Source organism: Dama dama, chromosome 26 (assembly GCF_033118175.1).
Source record: "Dama dama isolate Ldn47 chromosome 26, ASM3311817v1, whole genome shotgun sequence".
In the NCBI taxonomy this organism is placed as follows: domain Eukaryota; kingdom Metazoa; phylum Chordata; class Mammalia; order Artiodactyla; family Cervidae; genus Dama; species Dama dama.
This window is the reverse complement of record NC_083706.1, coordinates 28,065,939-28,091,792: the sequence shown is the minus strand read 5'-3', so window position 1 is coordinate 28,091,792 and position 25,854 is coordinate 28,065,939. Positions and strand designations below refer to the sequence as shown.

Here is a 25,854-nt window from a genome sequence, read left to right as displayed (position 1 = left end):
ACAGTTCACTGTTCTAAATGATTTCTAATGAGAGCCTGTTTTACCTTTTCAGACCCTACCTTTTATGTTTATGCTTTTTATGCCTTTAAATTTGATTTGCAAAGTTTCTTTGCTCTGAATTTTCCCTTGGGATTTAAAAATATTTTGCCCTTTGATTTGTTATTAATATTTTGTTGGTGCCTTGGAGCATTTTGTACTGTGGATACACACCTTACCCATGGCTAAGGAACTGTTCAGTTCAGTTCAGTCGCTCAGTTGTGTCCGACTCTTTGCAACCCCATAGATTGCTGCACGCCAGGCCTCCCTGTTCATCATCAACTCCTGGAGTTTACTCAAACTCATGTCCATTGAGCCAGTGATGCCATCCAACCATCTCATCCTCTGTCGTCCCCTTCTCCTTCTGCCTTCAATCTTTTCCAGCATCAGGGTCTTTTCAAATGAGTTAGCTCTTTGCATGAGGTGGCCAAAGTATTGGAGTTTCAGCTTCAACATCAGTCCTTCCAATGAACATTCAGGACTGATTTTCTTTAGGATGAACTGGTTGGATCTCCTTGCAGTCCAAGAGACTCTCAAGAATCTTCTCCAACACCACAGTTCAAAAGCATCAATTCTCTAGTGCTCAGCTTTCTTTATAGTCCAACTCTCACATCCATACATGATTACTGGAAAAACCATAGCCTTGACTAGACAGACCTTGTTGGCAAAGTAATGTCTCTGCTTTTTAACATGCTGTCTAGGTTGGTCATAACTTTTCTTCCAAGGAGTAAGCATCTTTTAATTTCATGGCTGCAGTCACCATCTGCAGTGATTTTGGAGCCCAAGAAAACAGTCAGCCATTTGTTTCCACTGTTCCTCCATCTACTTGCCATGAAGTGACGGGCCCGGATGCCATGATCTTAGTTTTCTGAATGTTCAGCTTTAAGCCAACTTTTTCACTCTCCTCTTTCACTTTCATCAAGAGGCTCTTTAGTTCTTCTGCACTTTCTGCCATAAGGGTGGTGTCATTTGCATATCTGAGGTTATTGATATTTCTCCTAGCAACAAGACCTTCTAGAACTAACACCCAAAAAAGATGTCCTTTTCATTATAGGGGACTGGAATGCAAAAGTAGGAAGTCAAGAGATACCTGGAGTAACAGGCAAATTTGGCCTTGGAGAACAGAATGAAGCAGGGCAAAGGCTAATAGAGTTCTCTCAAGAGAATGCACTGGTAATGGCAAACACCCTCTTCCAGCAACACAATAGAAGACTACACATGGACAACACCAGATGGTCAACACCAAAATCAGATTGATTATATTCTTTGCAGCCAAAGATGGAGAAGCTCTATACAGTCAGTAAAAACAAGACCAGGAGCTAACTGTGGCTCAGATCATGAACTCCTTATTGCCAAATTCAGACTTAAATTGAAGAAAGTAGGGAAAACCATTAGACCATTCAGGTATGACCTAAATCAAATCCCTAACGATTAGACAGTGGAAGTGAGAAATAGATCTGATAGACAGAGTGTCTAATGAACTACGGACAGAAGGAACTGCATATGTCCTTAAACTAAATGTACATAGGCAGCATTCAAGATGATACACAGACGTGGACAGGCTGTAGATCCAAGAAGTTATGTGTGCGCTAACAATGTACGTCCAGAAAGCCTCGAATGAGACCAGAATGGACAGATAAGTATTTCACCTTCTCAGTGAAGTATTTTCAACCAAATATCTTTCTTATCCAACTTTCCTCAGATTTCCAATCAAAACTAGTACATTTCCCTCGGTCAAGCTTTCTCAGACAAAGCAACAGTCAAACCACAGGGCCTTTCTTACATGGTTATCTTCCCCACGGTTCTACTTATTCCTTGTCTAAGAATCTATAGACTTTTAAGCTGTAATTGCTAATCAATGCTTGAAAAAGAGGTATAAAATGGAGGAAGTTAGCATATTAATCAGCTTATCTATCCTTGACTTTGCTTATCAAAGTAGACTGAAGTTTGGTGGGGTCTGTAGCTTATTCAGTTTTGCAGTTCTTCTCTAGGAAAAGAAATAAGAAAAGATTTCAAAATTATTTTGAAAAGTAAGTATATATTTATATTGAAAAAAATAATCTCAGAAGATGACAAATGCATTTAAAAAGCTGACAAATACTACAATTTTATGATGATAAAATCCACAAAATAACATAGTACATCTATGAATTGCCTATCACACTTCCATATTACTTTTTCCTACATTTTTACCTGCCTGCAGTTTGATCACCTCTTTCCGTGACAATAATTTTGTAATATTTTCTATAGAGAGAATAGAAATACAATTCAATCTTTCTATTCATATAAAATTTTCAATAATTATTTTTAAATTCTAGTATATGCCTGGCATCATGAAATACAAATATGAATCTTTTTTATACTTTGGCGAGTTCAGATTTCTTGGAAACCTACTTTAAATTATGCTTTGTTGGCATTTTCCACCTTTGTTCAATGTACATCTTTCAAATGCACTTATGCTTTGCTGTAGAATTCTACACGTCTAATTAAAAGCATCACCTCTGTCATAAAGCAATGAAGTACACATATTAACCATCAAATATGTATAACTACAAAATAGTTTCACATAAAATTTGTTTAAATGCTAAGGGATTGATCACTGTGGAAAAATATATGTCTAAACATTATTTTTAACGGGGACCATTTTTGAAGGCTATTGAATTTGTTACAAGATTGTTTCTATTCTATGTCTATGATTTTTTGGCTAAGAAGCATTGGAGTCTCAGCTCCCCGACAAGGGATTGAACTTGCAACCCCTCCACTGGAAGGTGAGTCTTAATGACTGGACCACCAGAGAAGTCTCTAAAAAAGATCCTGAAGTTGTCTTGCTACAGCACAGATCTGAGAAAACATTTGAGAATCATCAGCCCTGCCAAGGGGCAAGAAAGTACTAAATGTTCTGATGGACCAAGAGGCCTGGAAGTAAAGATGCAAAAGCCTGATGGGAACAATATCATTGGAGACAGTGGAAAAGTTCAAGGGTGTCCGTGTGACGGATGTCAGCACCAAGGCACGAAACCAGACCAATCCCATCTCAATGGGGATCAACGTAATATTCAATGACCAGATGTGCTCCATCCACTGCAATGGAAGTCAGGGGGGGCCTCAGATTTTTTTGGATGCTTTCTATGTATCAGGGGCTGTTTCAGGTGTTATCTTGAATTAGGACATTTAAGTCCTTACTGTCCTTTAAGGTTGTTCAAGTTTTATTTACCATCTTACAGCATAGTTAATATGGCATCAGAGGACAAGCAATTGACCCAAGATTACATAGTTGATAAATGGAAGAACAAGGCTTTTCACGCAGGAAGCTCTTAACCACTGTAGTAATTGTCACCGTGCTAAATATTTTCTCTTTCTGTGCTGAGAAGTTGCAGAAACTTCTTACCGCACCCAGGTTTCTCAACAGGATGAAATTCTCATCTTCAAATTGACTAAAAATGTGAAAGAGATTGAATTTCATGGAAAGAAACTCTGCAAAGAAACTAGCTTTATTGATATAAAATTAACATATCATACATCTTATCCATTTAAAGTGTACAATTTTTACAGTTTTTGTTGTATTTTTTGTTGTATTTGCAGAGATGTGTAACCATCACCACAATCAATTTTAGAACATTTCTATCACTCCCAATAAACCCACTGTCCATTAGCAGTCACTCCCCATTTGCCTCCAACACTTCTAGCCCTATGCAGTCCTTAATCTACTTTCTGCCTCTAGATTTGCTTTGTTGGACATTTCATAAAAACGGAGTCATGCACAATGTTTGATTTGCTACTGATTTCTTTCATTTAATGTTTCTAAGATTCATTCAAGTGGTAGCATATCATCAGTATTTATTCTTTTTATTGTCAAATAATATTCTATTTTATGAATTTACCACTTTTAAAAAAACCGTTCATCAGCTAATGAACATTTATCATGACTTGTGACTATCATGAGTAATGCTGCTGTGAACACTTGTGTATAACTTTTTGTGTGAACAAATGTTTTGTTTTTTTTGGAGGTATACAAAAACAGAGATTTGTAATGTAGAAATTTCTATTCACAGCCTATATTTCCCTATTGCCCACTCTCTCTTTTTCACCTTGCCAACAGTTTCTTTTTCCAGAATCCTATTGATAGTGATGTCTCCAAACTTATGAAATTCTTCTACCTTACAAATATATTTTACATGTTACAAATTCATTCAACAAAATGAGTTTTGTATTAGCTACTATAGTGGATGCTGGAGATACAAAATAAGCTAAAGGATGTTCTGCTGATAAGGAATTTATATCTAGAACATAAACAATTAGAATATCATTAATGAATATTATAGCAGAAACAACCAAAGGGTACTATGAATGTCCAGAGTAGGGGTGCTTATTCTGTCAGAGTCAAGGAAGGCATCACAGAATGTGTGATGCTACTGTGACACTCCTGAGTAACAAAAGGGGACATGAACATTGAAGGGAATTCTAGCGGAAAGGATAGTATGTGCAAATGTCCTGGGGCAGGAAGAGTTTGAAACACTAAAAGTAGGAACTGTGGCATACATTGCCTCAGGCACGGCAGTGGAGTGGTGTCTGGTGAGGCGTAAAATCAACCAGTGGTGAAATTACAAAGGATGCTGATGTCTTTCCAAGGATTCAAACTTATTGTGTAAGCAATGTGGCTCCATTGAAAGAATTTAAACTGGAGGATTAGTTATTTCTATAACACTTAGAATAACATGAACCTTGAGAAAGTGAATCTTATAAAGAATTCCTGAACCATATTTATTATTGTATTTCATGACAGAGTGCTTGACAGCCCAGGATTGGTGGTTGAAAGAATATATCTGTGTAAGAAGAAGGTTTTGCCTGGGCATTATTACTTTTCTGGTATTCCCTATCAAGGGTAGTTGTAGTTCACAACTAAATATAGAACACTTTGACTTTTATTTTGTTCTTGTAGAGTCATTCTGCTTTATGAAGTTCATGACCCTACCATTGACTTTTCAAAGTTTTGATATGTTCTGTATTAAGCTCAATAATACCACACAGAAATCTAAAAAGCACCTACCGAATTCCTTTGAAGATCTGTTTTAGCTTCCCTGAATACCTTCTTGTTTGTTTAGTTATGCTGTCAGTGCTTCTGTGGAATATGGAACCCCTGGACAGCCTCAAGCCCTTTGGGGGCAAAACTCTATCTTGATTAAGAATCTATTCATTGGATCTTGCCAGTTTTCACTCAGCTAAATGATTTTTAAAAAAGAGAGAGAGAGATGGACAGACAGAAAGAAAGAAAGAAAGAAAGAAAGAGGATTACACATGAAGGTAGTCAGAGGAAATTCCAAAGAGCAGTGTAAGAATATTATTAGGTCAGACAGAGGGTTATAGAACTAATTTAGAAGCTCAGGAAGAAAATTAAGTCATTTGTCTATGGTATTACAGACATTTAGAAATGATAAAGATGACTATACATGTACATTATTAATGTATAATCATAATCACAGAACTGCAAAGGACCCCCCAAACAGATCCTCCACTTACATACCTCATTTTATTGTTTGGAGTATAGGTACTTAATTAGAAAACTCTAGAACTTTTCTCGTATGCTGAGTTGACTGTCAGAATTACAATGATTCTCCCTCTTTTCCAGCTGTTCCTTTCTTAATGATTAAGATCAATTCCTTTATTTCATTTTAAGAATTACGAGGAATTCTCTGGGTGTCCAGTGGGTAGGACTCTGCACTTTCCACTGCAGGAGAAATGGGTTTGATCTGTGTGGAGTAACTAAGATCATGCAAACTGCTTCGAGATGTAGACCAAAAAAAAAAAAAAAAGAAGAAGAATTATTGAGTATAGAAGAGTCATCAATTGTATTTTCCAAAATTCCTATTGAGTATTTCAGTAGCTGTCAAGAGCAGTGTTGTTTCAGAAACATGGGAAAATTTTAAATTCAAGTTTAAAATGATCAGTTTACAATAGATAACAGAAAACAAACCACTCCAGGAAATACTGACATATTGCCAAATGAATCCCAAGAAACTGCAAGCTGCAAAGTGAAGACAAAAAAAAAAAAGGAGTTTATTCCTTGTCAACGATTCTTCAATAAAGGTGCTAAGAACTTTATGATGTAATTATGCTTTCACTTTTAATTTTTAAAAAAATTGATAGTAAAATAAATCATTTGTATAGTTTGTGGTATTTATTAAATATCTCATAGCTATAAATTATATAAATAATATAAATTATTTATAATTTATATAATATAAATTTTACAAATTTTATATTAATATAAAAAATAAATTATTATATAAATAATAATATATATAGCTATTTTAATATAATTTATATAGCTATATTTATTGTATAAATATAATAAAATTCATTATTTTATTTAGCAAATGTTCAAAGTGCCAGACATTAGGGTGCTGGAGAAGCAGATATAAAGCATTCCAACTAGTGGTGTAGAGAACTAGCATTTACTGTGTACCAAAGGAGTTCAGAGCATGTCACCCAAAAATATTCTTTGGTATATTGATTATTTTGAGTTGAAGTAACTGGAGAAACACCAAGAAAGGCTCTCAGATTTTTTTCTTTCCACCTAGAAGCACATTATAAAATTTGCTCATTAAAAACAGTGTCCTTCCTATACCAGGAGTTGATGCTGAAATGGATTGTATAAACTTACTGAAACATCCCCTATCTTTCAATGGTTTTGTAGCCCCTCCCTTCTTCGAGAATACTTCGAGAGCACTTCCCCAAAATTTACAACCCATAGCCCAAATCCTTTGTCTCCTCTGTGTGAAATCCTTCTACATGGAATTATTATTCATTCCACGTGTAAATTATTATTCACAACTCTATGTTTTAGATGGTCCTCTGGTGACTCAGCTGGTAAAGAATATGCCTGAGTTAGATACTATCACTATCTCCGTTTTACAGATGAAGAAACAGGCTACAACATAAAGATTACCTAAAAGTATACAAAAAGATCTTCACAACCTAGATAATCATGATGGTGTGATCACTCACCTAGAGCCAGACATCCTGGAATGTGAAATCAAGTGGGCCTTAGGAAGCATCACTACAAACAAAGCTAGTGGAGGTGATGGAATTCCAGTTGAGTTGTTTCAAATCCTGAAAGATGATGCTGTGAAAGTGCTGCACTCAATATGCCAGCCAATTTGGAAAACTCAGCAGTGGCCACAGGACTGGAAAAAATCAGTTTTCATTCCAATCCCAAAGAAAGGCAATTCCAAAGAATGCTCAAACTACTGCACAATTGCACTCATCTCACACGCTAGTAAAGTAATGCTCAAAATTCTCCAAGCCAGGCTTCAGCAATATGTGAACTGTGAACTTCCAGATGTTCAAGCTGGTTTTAGAAAAGGCAGAGGAACCAGAGATCAAATTGCCAACATCTGCTGGATCATCGAAAAAGCAAGAGAGTTCCAGAAAAACATCTATTTTTGCTTTATTGACTATGCCAAAGCCTTTGACTGTGAGGATCACAATAAAGTGTGGAAAATTCTTAAAGAGATGAGAATATCAGACCACCTGACCTGCCTCTTGAGAAATTTGTATGCAGGTCAAGAAGCAACAGTTAGAACTGGACATGGAACAACAGAGTGGTTCCAAGTAAGAAAAGGAGTATGTCAAGGCTGTATATTGTCACCCTACTTATTTAACTTATATGCAGAGTACAGCATGAGAAACGTTGGGCAGAGGAAGCACAAGCTGGAATCAAGATTGCCGGGAGAAATATCAATAACCTCAGATACTGACACCACTTTTATGGCGGAAAGAGAAGAAGAACTAAAGAGCCTCTTGATGAAAGTGAAAGAGGGGAGTGAAAAAGTTGGCTTAAAGCTCAACATTCAGAAAACTAAGATCATGGCATCCAGTCCCATCACTACATGGGAAATAGATGGGGAAACAGTGGAAACAGTGGCTGACTTTATTTTCTTGGTCTCCAAAATCACTGCAGATGGTGATCGCAGCCATGAAATTAAAAGACGCTTACTCTTTGGAAGGAAAGTTATGACCAACCTAGACAGCATATTAAAAAGCAGAGACATTACTTTGTCAGCAAAGGTCCATCTAGTCAAGGCTATGGCTTTTCCAGTGGTCATGTATGGATGTGATAGTTGGACTGTGAAGAAAGCTGAGCACTGAAGAATTGATGTTTTTGAACTGTGGTGTTGGAGGAGACTCTTGAGAGTCCCTTGGACTGCAAGGAGATCCAACTAGTCCATTCTAAAGGAGATCAGTCCTGGGTGTTCATTGGAAGGACTGATGTTGAAGCTGAAACTCCAATACTTTGGCCACCTGATGTGAAGAGCTGACTCATTGGAAAAGACCCTGATCCTGGGAGAGACTGAGGGCAGGAGAAGAAGGGGACGACAGAGGATGAGATGGTTGGATGGCATCACTGAGTCAAAGGACATGGGTTTGGGTGGGCTCCGGGAGTTGGTGATGGACAGGGAGGCCTGGTGCGCTGCGGTTCATGGGGTTGCAAATAGTCAAGACACCACTGAGCGACTGAATTTAACTGAACTGAAAAGTGTAAAATAAACACTTATATCATATAAAATTAGCAAATATTTTTGTGTAAAATTAAACATTTGATAGACACTTTTAAACACATGTAAAAATTACCGTTCAAGCCAGTTTCAAATATGAGTTGAATTTGTATCATTATTTTCTCTTTCAATTATGGATAATAAAAAGCTGAAAGTAAGCTTTTTATTTCTATAATTTAATGTAAAGTATCACTACTTCAAAAACTAAGTGTAGTTCTTCAGTATAATAAAGAGGTTGGTTTTTTACATAGCATCATTCACTTTGTGATCTAAGAAATGACATTTAATAAAAGGTTATAGATTTGTTCATTAGTAACATTCATCACCATTTAAGACCAGTGCTGTGTCTGAGAGCTGTATTGAGTACTCTTAGCATGTTATTGTGTTCAATGAACAGTCAATAAATCCTTTATGACGCTGATGATAATCCTTTCCATCCATAGCTAAAGACAGACAGCTGTTTATCAGAAGTATTAGTGCAGACTGGGGCATATACTTGAAAACACGAATTACATATACAAATGCATGGTGACCTATCATAGCTAGGTTATTAATGAAAATACAGCCGTTTAATAAGAGTCTTTTTAGTCTTTAAAATTTTAACTAATTCTTATACCAAACTTAAAGTTTGTTAACTCCTATTAGAGCCTAAATAGGCCCCAAAGATGAAAGTTGGGTAAGACAAGTTTCCTGCTCTTATTGAGCACAGTCATCTTTCACTAGATTATCAGAAGCCAAATTTAGAAAATAATTGGGAACGCTGGTGTAGGTCAAAGAATCCCGGGCGAAACACTCGGTTCAAAACAACAAACTCTCCGTGGTGGACGTCTTCTCTTTCGAACGTCCCGTCAATCAAGCTATCTGTGGGCGGGGCCACGCCGAAACCTACCCCTCCCTTGAGTTCCAGTAGTACGCACGCGTCCTCCGGGAGGCGGCTGACCCTGAGAGGTTGCCGTACGCAGATAAGACGCCGCGCATGCGCAGGCGCTGAGGCCTCCGGGAATTCAAGATGGCGTATAGGTGTACTTCGGGCCGCAGTTGGCGCGTTACCAGTATCTGAGCGGATAGTTTGTAAGGGACTGTGGCAAACTCCCTCTCCGCTGCCATGGCCAGGCATCGGAATGTCCGAGGCTATAACTACGATGAAGGTAGGTGGCAGGGTCATGCCAGGACGTTACGTTCACCGTTCCAACCGGGCTCGCAGACGGTTGGCACCACCTTCCATATGTTAGTTTCTCGTCAGTGGTGTCAGGTTGGAGTTCAGAGGAGGCTTATTTGGGGAAAGTTACAGGTCGTCTGAGTGCCAGCGAATGGCGTTGTTTTAAATCGTGATTTTTGTCCTCTGGGATTGATTTTATTTGGGGCGGGGGAAGTGCTGCTGGGCCTCATTTGGGAAGGACATTTGAAGAGGCTGGGATTCGGTGATACTTACACACGTAAGCATTATCACCACTCCCATTGTTTCCTCCCAGGTCGGTTACATAGTTTTATGTAGCTCCTCTCGACCCTTCTTTCAGAAGTGCCCATGAGACTTTATTTGTAGAGCACTGATTGATTTAACGCTTATACTCAGCTGTTCTGCTGTAACTGTCAGGTTTACTTGGTAAATCTTGTGTGTTTGTTCATACACATTTAGTGCAGAATCTGCCTTGAGTTAACTAACTTATTTTCTGTGCTTTTCAAATTAAATTGAAAATTTAGAAGATGGTAGAAGAAAATACGTATTAAAAAGGCCCAGAGAGTAAGTTGATCAGATTTTGACGCGTGTATTTAATTCTTGGTTGGTCATGCTCAATATAAATGTAATTTAGGGGGTAAAAAGTAGCATTAGAAGAAAGGGGGCTTTGAAAAGGACTTGCTGATTTTAAAAGTGAAATAAAGGGGAAAAAATGTGAATGTTGTCCAGGAGTTTAAAAAGATAATTAGTTTGGGACAAACATTTCTAAGCAGTGGATAGTTATTGGCATCACCTAGCATCATACAAGCTAAAATTATAAATATGAAGGAATGCAAATGAATAAAGATCAATTGCTTTGCTGAATACAGAGTGTGAAGCATGCTTAGTGTATTGGTGATCGTTATTAGCATTCCCAGCAAATTACTCTAGAACATCACTATGCTAATCAGAGTGGAGGGAAGCTAATACCCTGTGCTGCATTTCCAGACAGTGATCCAGTCAACCTGGCACATGTTAGGTTCCTGGGGATCACTTAAGAAGTCTTTTTAAATATTGCAGTGGGTGTTAAGTATTGCCTGTGGAGCACTATTACCTGAGAAATGACTTTACCCTGGGAGATATTTTTGCAGATATGTTGTAAGAGACATGAATAGGCCTAATTACTACTTATTCATTTCTTTTTACAATTTTTTTAATTGGTGAAAAATTGCTTTACAGTGTTGTGTTGATTTCTATCTTACAACAACGCCAATCAGTCATTATATATAAGAGATCAGTCCTGGGTGTTCATTGGAAGGACTGATGTTGAAGCTGAAACTACAATACTTTGGCCACCTCATGCGAAGAGCTGACTCATTTGACAAGACCCTGATGCTGGGAAAGATTGAGGGAAGGAGGAGAAGGGGTGACAGAGGATGGGGTGGTTGGATGGCATCACCAACTCAATGGACATGGGTTTGGGTGGACTCCGGGAGTTGCTGATGGATAGAGAGGCCTGGCGTGCTGTGGTTCATGGTGTCGCAAAGAGTCGGACACGACTGAGCAACTGAACTGAACTGTTGTGTTGGTTTCTATTGTACAACAATGCCAATCAGTCATTATATATATTCCCTCCCTCTTGAGCCTCTCTCCCTTCCCCCCATTCCACCCCTCTAGGTCATCACAGTTGTTCTTTTCTTTAATAGATATTGTGTCCTCAATCAACATTAACTGAGTGCTTAGAGAACTGTTAGTTTTGGGGACCAACAGTAAGATGTTTGAGAGAGTCTAAAGGGGAAAATACACAAGTAGCAGATGATCATGAAATGCTACAGAGCGTGCTTATGAAGTGCTGTGGGAGCTACTTAAGTGATTGCACTGTTGAGAATGAATTGGAGAAGTTCAGCAGAACTTCTGTGTGAAGGAAGGCATCCTGAAGGAGAGGTGCTTGACTGGAGGGAGTGAGTGCCAAGTATCTTCGCACTTTAGTGACCCCAGATCAAGTGGTCAGGTTGTCAGATTATTTGGAACAGTTGTTGACATCATAACCAAGCTGTTCCTATAGCATCAGAGGTTCATCCCCTTTTCCTGTTTGTAAAAGTTCTATTTATTTTAAGTGTCTGGTTTATTTCTCTTCTTCCCTGTTAAGCTTTCCCTTCTCTCAGATAATAATTTAAGAATTCTCAAAAGTACTGTAACTTCACTACAGAGATTTTGTGCTCCCAAACTTATTGGTTCCTCTGCTTAACTTTGATTTTGTTTTTCTCTGATATATGGGTAGTACTTTACATGACTGCCTCAGTCAGTCAGTTAAGTCACTCAGTCGTGTCCAACTCTTTGTGACCCCGTGGACTGCAGCACGCCAGGCTTCCCTGTCCATCACCAACCCCTGGAACTTGCTCAGACTCATGTCCATCGAGTTGGTGATGCCATCCAACCATCTCATCTTATGTCATTCCGTTCTCCTGCCTTCAGTCTTTCTCAGCATCAGAGTCTTTTACAATGAATCAGTTCTTCAAATCAAGTGGCTAAACTGTTGGAGTTTCAGGACTGATTTCCTTTAGGCTGGACAGGTTTGATTTCCTTGCATTACAAGGGACTCTAGAGAGTCTTCTCCAACACCATAGTTCAAAAGCATCAATTCTTCGGCGCTCAGCTTTCTTTATAGTCCAGCTCTCACATCCGTACATGACTATTGGAAAAACCATAGCTTTGACTAGATGGACTTTTGTTGGCAAAGTAATGTCTCTGCTTTTTAATATGCTGTCTAGGTTGGTCATAGCTTTTCTTACAAGGAGCAAGCAAGTCTTCTAATTTCATGGCTGCGGTCACCATCTGCAGAGATTTTGGCGCCCAAGAAAATAAAGTCTCTCACTGTTTCCATATTTATTTGCCATGAAGTGATGGGACCAGATGCCCTGATCTTAGTTTTTTGAATGTTGATTTTTAAGCCATCTTTTTCACTCTCCTCTTTCACTTTCATCAAGGTGCTCTTTAGTTCCTCTTTGCTTTCTACCATGAGGGTGGTGTCATCTGCATATCTGAGGTTATTGATGTGTCTCTCAGCAATCTTGATTCCAGTTTGTGTTATATCCAGCCTGGCATTTCGCATGATGTACTCTGCATATAAGTTAAATAAGCAGGGTGACGATATACAGCCTTGACATACTCCTTTCCCAATTTGAAACCAGTCTGTTGTTCCATGTCCAATTCTAACTGTTGCTTCTTGACTTGCATACAGACTTCTCAGGAGACAGGTAAAGTGGTCTGGTATTCTCATCTCTTTGAGAGTTTTCCACACTTTGTTGTGATATACACCATCAGACGTTTTGGAGTAGTCAATAAAGCAGAAATAGATGTTTTTCTGGAATTCCCTTGCTTTTTCTATGATCCAACGTATGTTGGCAGTTTGATCTCTGGTTCCTCTGCCTTCTCTCAATCCAGCTTGAACATCTGGGAGTTCACGGTTCACGTACTGTTGAAGCCTGACTTGGAGAATTTTGAGCATTACTTTGCTAGTGTGTGAGATGAGTGCAATTGTGCAGTAGTTTGAACATTCTTTGGTATTGCCCTGCTTTGGAATTGGAATTAAAACTGACCTTTCCAGTCCTATGGCCACTGCTGAGTTTTCCAAATTGGCTGGCATATTGAGTGCAGCACTTTCACAGCATCATCTGAGGATTTGTAATAGCTCAACTGGAATTCCATCACCTCCACTAGCTTTGTTTGTAGTGATGCTTCCTAAGGCCCACTTGATTTCACATTCCAGGATGTCTGGCTCTAGGTTAGTGATCACACCATTCTGCTTACCTGGGTCGTGAAGATCTTGTTTGTGTGGTTCTGTATATTCTTGCCACCTCTTCTTAATATCTTCTGCTTCTGTTAGGTTCATACCATTTCTGTCCTTAATTGTGCCCATCTTTGGATGAAAAGTTCCCTTGGTATCTCTAATTTTCTTGAAGAGATCTCTAGTCTCACCCATTAATTAGTAAATATCCCAGGAAGGCAAACCCATGCTTTATATTTATTCCAGTAGCTAGCATAGTGCTTTTTATGCAGTAAATACTCCAGAATATTGTTGAGGAAAAGAACCACTTTATAGAGATCATAGGAAAGGATTGTGTTTATATTTTAATAATTGTAACAATTTCAGGGTCCATTTCAGTGTAAAAAAAACTGACCCAGTATAAAAAGAAATTGTTTTCTTTAATATCCAAGTTTTTTGTGACTGGCTTCTCACTTATTTGCTAATAATTTTTATTAACTCAGGATGCTGATTATTGTTTAATAACTTAATAAATTATTAAGTTTATTGAATATTGCATGTTTTTATTGAGTAATAACATTTATGTAATTTTTATTTGTCATAAGTTTTGGTCTCAGCCTTTGAACATGCAGTTCTTGCTGCTGCTACATGAGCACCCTCAGAAATTAGCTAGCTATCCTTCAGAACTGGTTCACAACATGATATTCCGGGGGATCTTTCCCTAGCCACCCGCTCCTAGTTCTGTTTTTGTTGTTCTTATGTGTGTTCCAGAGTCATTCTTGATCATGTGTCAGACACTTGTTACATACCTTTGTAACCGCCCGGTTTCTGCCTCCCTCTGATTTTAGGTTTGCAGAGATCGGGGAATGTGCCTGTCGCTCAGTCTTGTTCCCCAAATGCCTCCGCTAGCCCCTGTCACAGTGTCAGTATTTGTCGAGTGACCGAATACACTTACGGAAGCATGTTTATGTTCCTTAGGGACTTTTATTTAATAGATTGTTTGATTCATTAATTGATAATAAAGCAAGTATCAATTTATGTCAGGCCCACGTCAGGTAGTTGTCTAGAGAGTCTTGCCCTGAAGGAGCTTATAGTCTCATGGAGTGAACCAGGTTTGGTGCTTTGAAGACATTCAATTAGAGGAGAGTGCTAGAGAATACAGGCGGTAGGGGAGGGGCTTGCTGCTTTACCCGGAGTGGTCAGGGAAGACGTCCACAAATAGATGATGTTTGAACTGGAACCTTAGCTGGGAGAAGCAAACAGTCTTAGGAAAACCCCGGCAAAGACCATATTCTAATCAGTAGGAAAAAAGACCAACTAGCTAGAGCAGAGAGGAGTTTAGGATAAGCTGGGTTTTGTACATTGCCTAGCTTTACATGAAGAGAAACTGCCTTTGTGGTCTGATTGTATACCCTGCGCTAGTCAGTTGTATGAAAAATAAATGCTTTGCTTAGAGCAGGCACTTGGTGAGTAAAATGGGTGGGTGGCTTATTTCAGATCTTTGTCAATTAAAAATCTAAAAACACATATGTCTTTATAAATATGTAAAGTCAGTAAATACCAACTTTTGGTACAATGTTTGGATTTTTTTTTTTGAAAAGTAGACATTCTAAGTTCCTTTAATTTAGGTGAACAGTAATTTATTTTGGAGAGAATTCAGATGCTTCCTCATTAATAACTAAGACTAGAAGACAAACTTGTAAATATTTTTATCTCTTGTATTTTTATTTTAGATTTTGAAGATGATGACCTCTATGGCCAGTCTGTAGAGGATGATTATTGTATTTCGCCATCAACAGGTGAGTTTTAAAAAAAATTTGATTTTCATTATTTGAGTATTTAAAAATGTTAAGTAAGTATTATTGTCATTCTAGAACTAGTGTGTTCTAGAAGACTATAATATGTACCATTTAGAAAGATAATTGTTAACTTTAAAGGTATATAAAATAATTTCATTACTTATGAATAGAATATAAAGTTTTGATTCCTTCATTTAGCTTTATACAATTTGAAGAAAACTCTCAAAACTATGGTTTTCCAGTATTCTTTGCAGTATGCAATTAATCTAAATTGATTAAAATGATAATTTAGTCAGTAGTGAAAATCTAAACTTCTAAAGACAGAAAGCAGTTAGTCTTATATCCCCAGGAAAATCTTGAATATTAGAAACACTGAAGTTATGCATAAACTTCCCTTCATACAGTATTTTATCTACTATAAATAAACCTAGTACATAGTTCAAACTTGTGATGGAGCCGCAAAATGATTTAGAGTTCAAATTCCTGTAGGATTCCACATCAGAGCTGCACCTTTTGTCTCATTTGCTGAAAAACTTCTCTGCAATCACATAATGAAAACATTTCCTGTGTTGGCGGCAGAGACAGTGTCTTTGATCCAGACCTTTTTCTTACTAATCCTCCCAACAGTGCATTTATCTTCAAATTTTATCCTACTCTATAAACAACTGGTTAAAATGCTCTGCTGAATTTTACTATGCCATAAAAGTGGGTCGAATTAAATATAGTTATGTACAGCATAAATAAACTCATAGAGTTCATTTTTCACAAGTTGAAGGTTTAATGTAGTAATTGAAATTTCCACAAGTCTGCCTGTCTTTAATACCTTACAGTTTGTTCAACTGTCTTGTAAACCTTTCCCCGCTTTAAGCCTCTTCATAGTTTCTGAAGACTAAATATGTCCCTTCTGACTTTTTAGAATTCCTTCTTTTTTATAAAGGCACAGGTGCCTTGGAAGTTGTCTTAGCACCCCTACTCTGCCTTACATCTTTTGTCCTGTTACTTATTACTCTGTAATGCATCTAGCTCTTTATGGGTACTTTGCTCATTTAGCCTGACTAATCAGAGCCTTTCCTCTCTTTCTTCAATGTTACACCGTTATCAGTCATGATTTTATTAGGAGATAGAAATTGCACTGGTTATTTTGCCAGAGAGATTTTAATATAAAAAGTTAACTAGGTATTAGAGAACACAAAGTGCAAATGAGAATATCAAGGAGGTAGTAGCTTCAGGAAGCATTTATCATCTGTAGCTCCTAGGGGAATCAGCAGATAGGGATGGAGCCAACCTTTTAGGACCTTGTGGGGGGCTCCTTGGAGCTAGGACCTAGGGGTGTGGCAGGAAGATTCTGCCTTGTTGCTTTGCCATTGAAGTTAAGAGAAGGGACTGTGGAGCTGGGGCTCAGACCTGAGAAGGGGAATGTTGTGTGGTTGGTACTGGTGTCTCTGGGAAGCTGAGGTTCAGCCTTTTAAAGAGGGCATTCTATCCTTTTAAAGAGGGCATTCTGTCCAGCAGTCTGGTCATGGTTGAAGTTGGTTCTGGGAGTTTTGGAAAAACTGATATTGATTATGATTACTGGAACAAATGATTTTGGTAAGATGAAATGTTGCTGGGGTTATGGTAACTAGATAAGAAGCAAAAAGGAAAGGAACATGTGTGTTTCTCCTCTGGCCTAGTCTCCTTTTATTATCTCCCTGTTGGCTGAACCTAAAAGGGAACCAGCTGTCTGAAGAAATGTGCTTTGCAGAGACTTCAACCTCAGCATCACAGAGCAAAGAAGACTGGCTTAAAAGTGGAGAGGTGGCTTAACCAGCATTTCTTTTAAGCTTATTATTCAGTGATTCAGAAAAGCCATATTTTGTTGAGATTAGGGATAAAAGAAATTTCAGTTTTTCTGAGGAGCCTCACAAGCACTTGTCATTTGCAGGGTGTTAAAAAAAAAAACAACTCTGTGGGTTAACCTTTTGGGGTGCCTACAGTTCATCATAATCAGTTGACTAGGTGATGAAGTAGTGTCTGGTAGCACTAGTTAGTACTATGAATGAAGTAAAGATCATGGCATGTTCATGAGACTGATGATAATATGGGTGTGGTAATTAGATTTGAGTTTTTTTTTTTTTTTTAATATATGCAGTAGAGACTGGATTAAAGGTGGTACCTAAGTGGTTGAACTTAGAATAGTTAGTTAGGAGACTGTTATACTAATCTAGAAAAATATCTCAGGACAGTGTTCTCAAAATGTGGTCCATGTGCCATTTGCATCACTTGAGAATTTGTTAGAAAAGTATTTCTTGGCCCCATCTCATATTCAGTGGGGCACAGGTACTGCTTTGAGAACTATTTGTTTAGGATAGAGGTGATAGTGGTGGATTTGGAAATAGATTCAAGAGATAATTATAGGAGCTAAAGACTACTGGACTTGGAAGTTGGTTGACTATGACTTGCACAGGAAAGCTTCATGGAGGGAGGGACTACTGAAAAACATCTTCATATTGCAGATTAATACGTTCATTTATCTAGGCTTGTTGAACTAAATCATGCTTAATGTTGACTAATGAGCCATCAGTTCACAAGGGTCAGGCATTCTGAAGGTGTTTTTCTGAGATTTGCTTTTGTGACCTACCTTTCTTGAGGTCATAGTTTACCCCTTCTCTCTTACAGCTCTTGATATGTGTACTGTGTATGGTTCATATTCAGAACAGTCTATCTGAGAGTACCTTTGTATGCTCCAGGAGGTGAAATCGACTTTATTAGAGCAGGAGATAGTTAAATAGTTTTGACTTTCCTCTGTGACAAACTGGTATTTTTAACAAAAGCGCATGGTTTAGGATTTTTAAATTTTCTAAAACATGTATAAAGTATCAGTAACATCAGATCAGACACTTAATATTCCTCTTCAGTGATGTATTCTTCCCAGGAATTTTCAATTAAAAAAGAAATAGTTTTAGAAGGATACTTTCGTTCTTAAAGAAGCAGCTAATGTCATTCATTGAAGAAATGATTGTATTTATGATCTAATGAATTCTGGTAATTGAATGACTTTATCAATTAATAGGAATTTCTCTAAAATTTATCATGTATTTTAAAAAATTCTGCTAAATACAGTTTTCTTTATGGTAAGGTGATTCCTAAATGTTATAGCTTTTTTTTCCTTTAGAAAGATTGACTGAATATTGCTTTGATACTGAATATTTAACTTATATTAGGGAGCTGCAAAAAGCAAAAAAGGGATAGCAAAAGGAGCCTATAAATAGAACTTTACAGTTTTTAATCTTGTTTCAACTAATATAATTAGAAGTGTTAAAAGATAAACTGAGGCTAACTAACATTTTTTTTCAGAGTTTATTTGCACAAGCATCAGTTTGAATCAGCTCCAAATGGGAAGTGGTTAGGAGCACTCCATCAACAGAAGTTGGGGCAGGGTTTCTATAGAGAATACACAAAACAAAGCAAGGAAATTATTTGATTGGCTTACAGCTTAAAACACATTATTTGTGAGAGAATAATTGGCTTTTTGTGATTGGATGCCCTTAATCCTGAGGCCTTTACAGGAATTGACTCTGGATTGGTTTTACCTTTGCAGCCAAGGCATTAGAGCCACTTCAGTCTCCTGACCTCCTTATATGATTACTTTAACAGTAGATATCCTTATTCAGTCCGTTCCAACTCAGAACCTTTATTGAGCATCAGTTAACTTGTAAAGAAGCTTGTTAAAAATTCCCTTCAAACGATAATATGGTGGGTAAAGAGATAGTCGTGCCTGAAGAAGGTGGGAAAGATTTCTGGAAGGAGATGGAATTGGAACTGTTGAATTTGGGAGTAAGAGTGGCATCCTAGAGAAAGGGAACAACAGTGCTTGAACAGCGGTCTCTTAAGTGAGGCGTGTTTGGGAAGACTCCTATGGTGAATGCAGTTGGAGCACAAAGTGGGCTTGGAAAGGAAATAGCCAGATTGTGGAAGGCAGTTTTTAGTTTTAGCTGTGTAATGTCAGTTTATTGAAGGCTTTTTAATTAAGGGGTCACGTTTTAGGAGATTAACTGATGATGGTAAGCAAAGTGGACTACATTTGGATGAAAGGGGAGACTTGTAAGCTGTTTCCTACCTTCTCTGATGATACCAATCAGCTGAGTAATTGTTTTCTAAAAATACAGATTCCCTGCCCCATTCTCGCACCACTTAACCAGAATCTCCAGGGGAAGAAGCCTAGAATGCTGTATCTTTAATGAGTGCCTCACATGATTTTTATTTTATATTTAGGAGACAGTGTTAGGCAGTTACAGGAGTCAAGGTTTTGAATTCTCTGAATTTTTATGTTTATCAGAATACTTGAAAAATTTGCAAGTCATTATGGTGTTCAGTTTTTCAGAAAGCATTTCTGTCAAAGTTTGTGATTTAAATTTTTAGAATAGAAGAGCATTTTATATTTATCCTTTTCTCTCCATTGCTTTCATCTCACTTTTTTTTTTTTTTTTTGGCCTTTTGGCTCTCATTTCGATTTCAGAGGTCTGGATGCTGCTTTTTTCCCCGGTAGCTATTGTCCCTGGGGAATTTTCCTGTCCACTATCTTCTCCCCACTCTTCAACAAATCCAGCCATCATTTACTTCTAAAACAGTGGCCACAATATAGGTTTCTGAGTTGGATTTATGTTTGGGAGGGTGTAGGAAAACCTTCCAGGAAGAATAGCTCCTTGGAGGTAGAGTGGAAGCCTGGATTTTGACAACTTCCATTTTCTTTGTCAATATTTTCTAAGTGAAAATTGTTGATAGAAGTATCTGATTTCTTCTCTCACTTAATTTTTGATTTGTCTTAGGTTTTTCCTTACAGTTCAGAGCTATGAGAGGAAGTTGGGGAAAGTATATTTGTTACCTTTAGGCTAAACTGAACACAGTTTACAGCCAGGAAAGTAATTTGAAAATCATTGAGCACAAAATGGCCTGGTTTACATTTTTTAATGCTACCACATTTTATTGTATCTAAGATGCCATAGATTGTAAGACATACTATTACTTTACATACCAGTTAAAAAAATCAGCTGTCAATCTAAGTATTACATAATACTAAGATACCACTTGATTGTAAGACATATCCCTCATTCTGAGATTTTTTTTTATGTGAAACAGTGATCATCTTAGAAAATCTGTAAAATAGGATATTTTTCCTACCATTTAACCATGCTGACTTTATAATGGCAATATTGTGTTTTACTTGTGCAGGATGGGGGAAATGGTGATATATATATACAGCATAATATGTGCATTCTTGAAAAACTGCAGTCCTCAAATTTGTATACTAAAAAATAACAAAGCCTGTGGGGAAAAAACAGGGTCATGACAGATCACTCAGCCTATAAAGTACTAATAAAACAAAAAAGTCATCTAATAAAAATGCTTGCATATTTAGAAAGTTATGTTAATTTCCAAATAAAGTTATATTCCAGGAAATGTTTTTGTTAAATGTTTAAATTTAACAATGTATTTTTTTACATTTAACAAAATGTTTTTGATAAATGTTTACATTTTGTTACATGTTTGCAAGATGGAAGCTTGATAAACCTGTAGGAAGAGTTGAAACTAAGGAATGATGTTGCAAAGGCAAAATGCTGACAGGTCTTAGAGAGCCAAGCAGGAAGCAAGCACAGAACAGGACACAGGGCCAAACTGAGCCAAGAGGACAAGTGTGGGGCTGTCTAACTTTACAGTACAATTCCAGTTACAGTATAATGCTCTGTGGTTGAACTTCGTATTTGCCTTACAAAGTGTTGGGGGTGGGGAGAATCTCATAAACGAAAGCGTCTTGAATGTTATACCCTCATCATTCCCCTATTGACCATTTGGTATAAACTAGTATATGTTAAGGAAACATGCATTATAGCAGAATAGATTAAATTCTTTCAGCTGCTCTGTATTTCTCTTATTCTTATCTTGCCTTCTTTATTGTAAGTGCTCCAGTCTTCAATGATCACTTAATCTTTTGTACTTTTGTCGCACTTGTCATCTGTAATAATTACTTGGCTTTTTAAAATTTGTCACTACCTTTTCTTTTTTTGCCTTTCCTGCTAATCTGTCAGGCCATCGTTGACTTATACTATGAATAAATCATAGCTTTATTTTATTTATTAGCTTTATTCATATATTATGAATTACACCATAGCTTTCTGAGTGTAGGTGTTACACTGAGCTGTAGTATTTTCTATTGTGTGTATACGCATTACCTATAAATTTTAAATGTAGTTAGATTCCCTTACGTTTATGGGTAGTGCTTTCCTGAAAACGTGCCCAGAAGTCAAAAGTGGGAATGCTGAGCAATAGAGATGTGTGTTATGTGCTCTTCCAGAAAGCTAAATAATGTAAAATCTCTGATGACACTTTGCCTTTAGAAAACTGTATTGATGTTTTTATCCTTCTTAAACTTAATACTTTAATTTTATTCTTTCACAATTGTGAACACAATCTTGAAGAATCGAGTTCAGTGGGCATCCAGTTGATGTGGAAGAGTGAACACTTTGGGCATGCTTGATGCTTTTCTCCTTTGGTCACTTGTATTTTTGTGTATGATATTCAAACATATGTTGTCACTTTGATATTTTGTCTTTCTGCCTCTTAATGAAATATATAATGTGCAGTTATGTGTTGAGTAATGACATTGCCAGTATGCAAAGTAGCACAGACTTCTGCCTGAAAGTTAGGTATGTGGCACTAATTACAGTGTCAGTGTATGATTGAAGTATAAATTGTTTAAAAGTTACAGCCTATGATTTTGGTCAGCTCTTGGGTTCAAACAAAATTAGTAGTTCCTGGAAAGTGAAAATTGAACTAGCCTGTTTTTAGTATTCTTAATTATGCAAATGAGCAAATTTGATATGAGTTTTAAAATATTTGTACCATAGAGAAGAAAATTTCAGGGAAGCTAGAGTAGTAGGCAAGCATGAGGTATTCAGTTCAGTTCAGTCGCTCAGTCATGTCCGACTCTTTGCGACCCCGTGAATCACTGCACGCCAGGCCTCCCTGTCCATCACCAACTCCTGGAGTTTACTCAAACCCATGTCCATCGAGTCGGTGATGCCATCCAGCCATCTCATCCTCTGTCGTCTCCTTCTCCTCCTGCCCCCAATCCCTTTCAGCATCAGCGTCTTTTCCAGTGAGTCAGCTCTTTGAATGAGGTAGCCAAAGTATTGGAGTTTCAGCTTCAACATCAATCCTTCCAGTGAACACTCAGGACTGATCTCCTTTAGGATGGACTGGTTGGATCTCCTTGCAGTCCAAAGGACTCTCAAGAGTCTTTTCCAACACCATAGTTCAAAAACATCAATTCTTCGGCACTCAGCAAACATGAGATATTAGGAAAGATAATTTTTGGGAACTGTGGAGAAAGTAAGCTCAGTGTTTATGAGATAGGAGAAAAGAATGAAGACAATTAGAAGAGACTAGCAAATGGTTAGTAAGGACATTTGGGCAGAATTTGGGGTATGATATGTTTTGTCTTAGTTTTTTTCTCTTTTCATCCATTATTATGACTGTGGGCAAATGACTTTAGGTAGGAGGTCAGAATCTTTAATTTTTACTTTGTGTTGTTTAAAAAAAAAGTTAACGGGAAATGGTTATAACAGCATTCTTCCATCATTTTATATTCTAGCTGCTCAGTTTATTTACTCACAACGTGACAAACCTTCAGCTGTTGAACCCGTAGAAGAATATGATTATGAAGATTTGAAAGAATTCTCCAGTTCTCTTGTGAATCATCAGCTAAGTGGAATTGATCAAGGTATAGTAAGAATTAGTATGTTTCTTATCCAAAAATGATTAATAATTTACTGAAATTTACCAATGTTATTTATCAGTTTTATTGTTCATAATATTGATCATGGGTAGTAATGGTATGAACTACCATTATATCTTGCATCTTCAACAAAAATTTACATTTTGTTAATTATGTTTTGTCAAGACTGTATGGTTAACTGTATGGTTGAAAAATTGATTGTGTGGCTGTTATTGAGTAACTGGAATTTGTGATTGAAATCTCCTTAGGAGAGAAACTTCCGTGATTCGTTTTTTGTTTTATAAGCTCTGTGTAGAGCTTATGGTTAGATTACAGAAGCTCATTTCCTTGCAAAATGTTAGGTTTGAAATGACTGGTTTTTATGAAAAAAAAAAAAAGTGCAGAGTAGCCCTGTACAAGTGCTGATTGGTCAGTCATGTAAATTAAATTTCAAGATAGAACTTGTAAACAGTAATGGCTTTGGTTCTGAGTTTGCTTCTTTTTAGTTCTCTTAAACATTTTAACAAAGATATTTTATATTTTGGCTTTTGTCTTTTATAAATAAATTTCAAATGTGACATAATTTCAGACATACTGCTCCAGTCACAGGTTGATGAATAGTGTTGTAGAACCAAAATCACCAGGTGTAAAAGTCATGCTATCTGTTGGTACTGAACAGGGCTCAGCTTGTTTGCTCCTTCTCTGGAGTGTACTCTTCCTCTGGCTTTGTTCTGTGAATATTTTTAAATTGATAACAGATTGATAACTATAAAATTTATAACAATTTGAAAACAGGAAGGAGGGAGTATATAAATCTGAGAGTTGATCTTTGCATAAATTGGTACAGTATATGTCAGCTGCTACCCAAACCAAGAAGAATGGAGAGAAAGCACAGACAGACAAAATTAGAAAGCAGAAAGGGAAACAACAGAGAATTAAAAAATTTCTTTATCAACTTTGCAGATACATTTGGCAAGTGGGATAAAAGTTCATAGAGGAGCTGCTATATAAATTCCTCCATAGTTTTGATTATATTTTCAAAGAATGTGTACAGTTGTCATTGTAGGGGGGGAGAAGGTAGGAATAAAGTAGAAGTCTTATGCTTTCTCTGCTGTGCCTCAGAATGATTAAGGAGGTATGAAATTCAGAGTTATGTTTGAGAATGAAAGTTAATCATTCCCACCTGACATATGTAAGTATTAATAATTGCATGAAAAAAATTGCATGGTAACAATAGTGATTGTAACTAGCCTCTACTAATTGCTTTCTGGGTACTGTTCCAAGTGCTGCTCATGTATTAGCATATTTAATCCTCATGACAACCTTGTGAGATAGGCCAGCTATTGTCCTCATTCTGTAGGGGAGGAAAATGAGACACCAAGTCACTTGGGGGCAGTTGTACTGCTTAGTGAGTGGCATTTGGGTATGAACCAACATAGCCTGACTTCATATCTCTACCCTTTGTGTATGTGTGGACAACAGTTGCTATAATTAATTAGAATAGACCATGATGCTAGCTATATACTAAGTATTCTGTTCCAGTTTTAGTAATTCATGTTTTTATGAAATAGGTATAATTTTTCAAGCTTATCTTATTAGCCTAAAATTAATTTTGGACTAAAGGAAAGCAGAATTACCCAAATATTTGAAGAATTTACTTGTAATAATTAAAAAAGAGCAATGGAGAAAGTATTATATACTTGGGGAAAAAAAGGATATTGCCAGTAGATGCCTTGTTCAGTATGTAAGCATGTAAAATGTAATGTAAAATGCATTTTGTGGACTGATTTCATGGATTAGGGAATCTGAAAACTTGAGTTTTATTTTGATTACTGCTAAACTGAGTAGTGCTATGATTTTCAGTCCTCTTTATGACTTGCAGTTTGATATATCTAAGTCGTAGAGTTACTGTGAGGATTACAGAAGATGTGTGTGTGTGTGTATAAGTAAAGTATTTTGAATATTGTCAACTGCTGTACAAACATAAGTTAATATATTCATGCATTTTTATTCAGTAGTTTCACATACTATTTTAAGATCTAGGGGTATAAAGCCTTTGCTCTCATGGAACTTCCATTATTAATATTATTAGTAATTACTTTTTATAAAATAGTCATCAGAAAATAAACATCCTTAAAGATTTTAGTCACCCAGATTTAAATGTTTGTGTTTAAAATGAATGTTCATTTTCCTCATTAATCTACTGGATTTCCTAATTTTTATGGCATTTTTGTACCAAGTTATCTTGTCCATTCACTAGTAAGTTAGAAATAGTTTCAAAATTAACCCTTTCTACACATGTAAAAAATCATCAGTATGGACCTCATCATCCTCATTGACTGAAATAGACTTTGTGTGTGTGGGGGTACATACTCAGTTGCTTCTGTCATGTTTGACTTTGCTACCTATGGACTGTAGCCGGCCTTGCGTCTCTGTCCATGGGGTTTTCCAGGCAAGAATACTGGAGTGAGTTGCCACGCACTCCTCCAGGGAGTCTTCCTGACCCAGGGATCGAGTCTGTGTCTCCTGCATTGCAGGAAGATTCACAATTGACACTTTTTTCAAGCGTTAATCAGTATTACTTTGAAGACATTTATTATAGTGGTTATTGAAATTGTTCCTCTGATCAGGGAATCTAGGTATATTGTGGATAAAAATATAATCATTGTAATTTTTGCCAAGGCAAATTACAAGAAATGAACATCCTACTGTAAATTCAAATCCTTTGTTTCAGTTTTGAAGATTCAGGGATCTTTCATGACACCACTGAGTATAGCTTGTAATTATTG

The 25,854-nt window shown here is 37.0% G+C and overlaps 1 protein-coding gene across 2 annotated transcripts in view; it reads left to right on the top strand.

Annotated features, from left to right (window-relative positions):
• The first annotated feature begins 9,558 nt into the window (after positions 1 to 9,558).
• HBS1L (HBS1 like translational GTPase) overlaps positions 9,559 to 25,854 on the top strand; it is an 81,222-nt gene continuing 64,926 nt past the window's right edge. Inside the window, exons 1-3 of one of the 2 annotated variants that reach the window (XM_061130201.1) lie at positions 9,559 to 9,739; positions 15,247 to 15,312; positions 22,943 to 23,071. In XM_061130201.1, coding sequence (XP_060986184.1) covers positions 9,697 to 9,739; positions 15,247 to 15,312; positions 22,943 to 23,071 — 238 coding nt within the window. In that variant the 5' untranslated portion in view covers positions 9,559 to 9,696. The remainder of the gene's footprint in view (positions 9,740 to 15,246; positions 15,313 to 22,942; positions 23,072 to 25,854) is intronic. The other variant, XM_061130200.1, reaches the window with a different exon arrangement.